Source organism: Saccostrea cucullata, unplaced genomic scaffold, assembly GCF_032062105.1.
Source record: "Saccostrea cucullata isolate Sc308-1 unplaced genomic scaffold, CSIRO_AGI_Scuc_v1 ctg16605, whole genome shotgun sequence".
NCBI classification, from domain to species: domain Eukaryota; kingdom Metazoa; phylum Mollusca; class Bivalvia; order Ostreida; family Ostreidae; genus Saccostrea; species Saccostrea cuccullata.
In genome coordinates this window covers 1,264-6,894 of record NW_026940925.1, presented here as the reverse complement: position 1 = coordinate 6,894, position 5,631 = coordinate 1,264, and the positions used below count along the sequence as shown (strand labels likewise).

The following is a 5,631-nucleotide window of genomic DNA, read 5'->3' as shown; positions in this document are numbered from 1 at the left end:
AGATACCCCCCCCCCCCTTCCGCAATTATTTCTGCGAAAAAGACATACAACATGTGTATATGCTCCAAAGATCCCCAATTAGTTAACGGTATTTTCCCTCTTTTAATTATTACGCTTTTTACATACATGCCTTAATGATAAACATTAAAAGTCTTATAGTACGATTTAGTGGAACTTTTCAATGCGGGTAAGATTTTATGTATGTCACCGTTGTAACGCGAGATAACTCGTATGCACTTATGGAAAGATAACTCCTGCCCGCCGCCGTGCAAGCGGTACCAAATAGCCTCGACCTTTCAATGTACAGCGCTCTCTCTCTCTCTCTCTCTCTCTCTCCTCTCTCTCTTACGGAGAAGATTGTACTCTCCCTCTCTCTCTTACGGAGAAGATTGTATATATTGGGTGTGCCCCTGTGCTAAAAATAGCGACATGTAATACTATAAATACTAATAAAACAAACGGGGCACACTTTGAGAGGAGTGAGAGAGGTCCTAGGAAAAGAACAGAACAGGACAGAAAAGGACAGACAGACGGACGGACGGACAGACAGACCCAAATTAACATCCCTATCTTTTCAAGCGGGGGACAAAATTGGGAGAAATAAGGAAGAAAGTTTCCATATTTAATGGCTTTGGGATAATTATTGGCATAAAAACTAATAGAAATTTTGCAGAGATGATAGCGAAACATACATACATTTCTAATATTTGTTGTTGATTTTTACAAGCTGACTCTTAGACATTTTTGTAACTTTAGATGACCTGTGGGTGAGCTCGATCTACATTGGTGATAAATATTGCGGAATGGCTTATTTAGATCCAAAATATCCAGAAGATGTTGTAAGCCTTGGAAGGAATGAAATGATAGGAGTTCTCCTCACAAAGGATGGGCAAGTGAAGGAGTTTGGAGATAAAGCCCGTAAAATGTTTACTGAAAATAGAGAAGATTCCAGTGATTATATTTTTCTTGATCATGACAAATTGGATATAGAGCTCGGCAATGATTATGTAAATATACAACTATACGTCTCAATTTCTTATGATACAAATACAGTACATGCTTTACAAAGATTTTGCATCTTAATTACTTATCCACACTTTATTTTTTATGTCTTATGATTTTATTATTACAGATTTCTGAACTGCCTTCCTTGAAAATAATTGACGTTTATCAGAGTATTATTGGCTTCTTGGTCAGGAAAATTGTTGAGACAGTTGCTGGTCCTCTGGAAAAAGAAGGCACATCATGTAAATCAGATTCATGTTTATTATGCAACATGCATTGTGTGATCACAGTTCCTTATCACTGGAAAATCTACGTTAGAGATCTCAGAAGCGCTTTTGACAGAATAATGGTAAGATTTATGTATAAACACTCGGGAAAATAATAACCATTTAAGATTTTCTTTTATTGAACAGAAACTCAAAGCAAATAAGATACACGAATTTGAGTATTTTACTTGTGGATATTTTAGAAAGAGATTCACAAAAACGTGAACAAAGAGCAGTTGCACATTAAGTCGAGAGAGGTGGCGATATCTCCATACATTCATGAAGTTAAAGCATCTGTCACCTGTTTGAATTTCAATGTTGACAACCTGATTTTTAAAGAAAAAACAGCATATGTTAATCTACATGTTGGATCAAGTAAGTATTGAACAATCATAATACCTTTTGGTTGATGCAAAGACTTCCATATATTACAGGTATTTTCCATCAAAAAAAAACCATATCCTTTCATTTAAAGATTTTTTAAGTCACCTGAGTAACTCAGGTGACCTATTGCTCTCCGTTTTCGTCCGTCGTCGTGCGTACCGCGTCGTGTGTCGTGCTTCGTGTGTCGTGTGTTAACATTTGTACATTTTCAGCTTCTTCTCTGAAACCACTGAACCAATTTCAACCAAATTTTGTATACAGCATCTATGGGTGAAGGAAAACAAAAATTGTGAATTTCATGGTCCCCGCCCTCCTGGGGCCTGAGGGGTGGGGCCAAAACCTTTAAAATTATTGCAATCTTTAAAAATCTTCTTCTTTACTCCTGGTCATTAAGCAGGCAAACTTTGAGCATGGATGTACATGTGAAATGAACATTGAATCCTCCACCAAATTTGTGAAATTCATGGCCCCAGTGTCAGGGGTTCTAGTGCTAGGGCGGGTCTATATATATTATATAGTGAAAATGCATTATTTCTTCGAAAATTTTCTCTGCTCCTGGGCATTAAATAAACTAACCAAGTACATAGTTATGATAAGCAAGAGTGCCTCTACCAAAATTGTGAACTTTATGGCCCCAGGGTCAGGGGTTCTGGTGTTAGGGCGGGGCTCTATAGATAATATAGTGAAAATCCATTTATTCTTTGAAAATCTCTGCTTTTGAGTAGTAATAAACTAACTAAGTACATAGCTATGATGAGCAAGAGTGCTTCTTCAAGATTTGTTAATTTTATGGCCCCAGGGTCAGGGGTTCTGGTGTTAGGGCGGGGCTCTATTGATTATATAGTGAAAATCCTTTTATTCTTTGAAAATCTCCTTCTCTGCTTCTGGGTATTAAATAAACTAACTAAGCACATAGTTATGATGAGCAAGAGTGCCTTTTCCAGATTTGTGAATTTTATGGCCCCAGGGTTAGGGGTTCTGGTGTTAGGGCGGGGTTCTAAAGATTATATAGCGAAAATCTTTGAAAATCTCCTTCTCTGCTTCTGGGTATTAAATAAACTAACTTAGTACAAGTTATGATGAGCAAGAGTGCCTCTTCCAGATTTGTGAAATTTTTGGCCCCAGGGTCAGGGGTTCTGGTGTTTGCGCGGGGCTCTTTTGATTATATAGTTAAAATGCATTTATTCTTTGAAAATCTTCTTTTCTGCTTTTTGGTAGTAAATAAACTAACTAAGTACATAGTTATGATGAGCAAGAGTGCCTTTTCCAAAATTGCATGTGAATTTTATGCCAATGATCCAAGTACCGGGTATATATATATATTTATGATGAAGAAACGTGCATATAGCAAAATGATTATTTTTATATGCCCCAAGGGGGGATGCTTTGAAACCTGATCTTTGGTATTAATCAACCATTTTATGATAATATTTGCAAAATTTTGAAATATGTGGCCCCAGGGTCAGTGGTTCTTTTTGGGTGAGGTGCACAACTGGTTGTAAAGTGGAAGAACATTTTCTCTTTGTAGTTCTGATCTGCCTCTGGGTTTTGAGTAAGTAGAGTATTTTTAATTGTTAAGCAATGGTGCCTCTTTCAAAATTGTGAATAGTGAGTTTCATATCCTCTGGTTTAAAATACAAACCAAATTTAATTGTTTGAAAGTTGTTACACAATATTCAGGTGACCTACAAGGCCCATGGGCCTCTTGTTATTTCTTGACCTTGGAGTTTGTCATTTAGCCCAAATTTGAGAAACAACCTTTGACATATGATGCCAAAGGACGGCATCAAGTTTCTTCCAGCTAATCGTCTTTATAAAGTACGGCTCTGTGTAAAAATCATGCAGGGAGTGATTAGTGGGGGATTATCAGAATTTTTTTCAAACTTTTGCATGTTGGTAGAGTAGGCTAAGATACTCCAAAAAAATTAATATTTTTTTAAAAAAATTATTGTCAATGGTATCCGTGGTAACCAATAAACTGTTTTGGACAAAAAATGGCTGAAATTTCCTCAAAAACAGGCAAATATTTATCAATTTTGAAGATTAAATTAAAAAACTAAACAATATATCACATTTATGTTTATTTCTTATTAAAATACAGTTACTTTTCATAACTAGTCAAAATATATTTATTATCAGTTATGAGTTATTATTTTATGCTAAAAAGGGGAGATAATCCATATTTGCAAAAACTGATAATCCATTTTTGAGGATTTTTGTCTATCAAAAATTTCTTTAAAAAAACCCACAGCTAATCTAAAAGGCCATGGTAGTTTCATAAACACTATATTCTAAAGCAAATAAAATAATAAAAACATTTTTGTGCAAATGATTATTAATTTCCCAAAATAACTGATGAATTTTGTACAAAAAATGGTAAATTCACCTTTTTTTGTCACAGTCCAATATGCCATGTATGTTTGCATGTAAAAAATAAATAGCATTTCAAAACCATTTTTTTATATTTCCAATTTCAAATACAATAAAATTATTTACTTTTCATAATTAATCCAATTATTACCACGTCCAGGAATAGTTTTAAATTTTAAGCTGAAAAGGGGAGATATCATGTCGAGAAAAACTGAAATTTTCAATTTTAAAAGGATTTACAGCTTAATTCAGCTATATCATAAAAAATTTAAAGAAAAAATACTCTACAGCCAAACAGAAAGGCAGTGTATATTTCATAGATACCATCCCTTTATGGCAAATAAAATAATAAAAACATTTTTGTGCAAATGATTATTAATTTCTAAAAGCCATTAAAGAGTTTCATACAAAAAATGGGAAATTCACTTTTTCGTCACGGTCAAATAAATGTCATGTACATATTTACTCATGTTAAAACATAAATAACATTTCAAAACAATTTCTTAATACTTCCAAATCCAAATACAACACAATTATTTGTTTTCAATAATCAAATTATATCTATGTACTGCATTATTTCTAATTTAAAGCTGAAAAGGGGAGATAAATTCATGCTCACAAAAAAGAACAAAATATCATTTTTTGAGGATTTCAGTTACCGGGTATCAAGTAAATAAAATATATCTATGATTTAAAAATTAGCGAAACAAAAAGGCTGAGTAGGTTTCATAGATACCATACCCTATTGAAAATTAAAAATGTGCACCAAAATCATTGTGATTAATAATTTCACCAAAAAAAAAAAAGAAGTAGCATCATCTTTTATCAAGATACAAATATACACCATGCTACACACCAGTATATTTTTTACATGTAAAAATATAAGATTACATTTCAAAATAAATTCGTTTACATTTCCAAATTCAAATACAACACAAATTATTTTTTATCATTAATGAACAGTAAAATGTTGTAAAAAACATTTGAAAATATTAATCATATTAATATTGATTAATAGACACATTTATTATATAATCATTGTATATGTAAACACAATTTTAAAAGTTTTACATCTTTTTAAGGTGCAGTCATGCCAAACAGAATATTACTAATCTCCCCTGCTTCTCTTCTGTAATAAGTGACTGTCCTTTGTTATATTAGCCTCTTCTAAAGGCACTTAAGATCTTGGGAAGAGAATTGCTGCCTGATTAACATTATCCAAAGTACCGTCATGGTATCCACTGAACTCGAATCTTTTCTTTTTAACAGCTTTAAATATTTTATTATCCATTCTTCCTAAAATAATAATTACAATATACATGTACATGTATTTATCATGCATCAATTTAGAACTCTCTAGTTTATACTACATTAATATTAAGGTACTAAATGGTTATTTTGATTTTATAAATTACTTTACATGGAATATCAAGTTTATATAATGCAGTAATTTCATTAAAAATCTAAAATGGCTGCATGGCATATATTCTCCCACCTTTGGAGTCTTATTAGTTGGTGGTGTTCAATGATGTTTTCTTCTTGTCTGTAATAAATAGTGTAACCTTTTCATTCAAAACCATGATGCAGCCCATCGTGTACATTCTGT

At 32.8% G+C, this 5,631-nt stretch overlaps 1 protein-coding gene across 1 annotated transcript; it reads left to right on the top strand.

Annotated features, from left to right (window-relative positions):
* Positions 1 to 769: 769 nt before the first annotated feature.
* On the top strand, positions 770 to 1,646 carry LOC134256676 (uncharacterized; the record flags this gene model as incomplete). Its single annotated transcript, XM_062739358.1, has 3 exons — positions 770 to 1,007; positions 1,133 to 1,354; positions 1,475 to 1,646. Coding segments are annotated over exons 1-3 (598 nt in total), but the record flags the coding sequence as incomplete, so codon positions are not given.
* Positions 1,647 to 5,631: the final 3,985 nt, after the last annotated feature.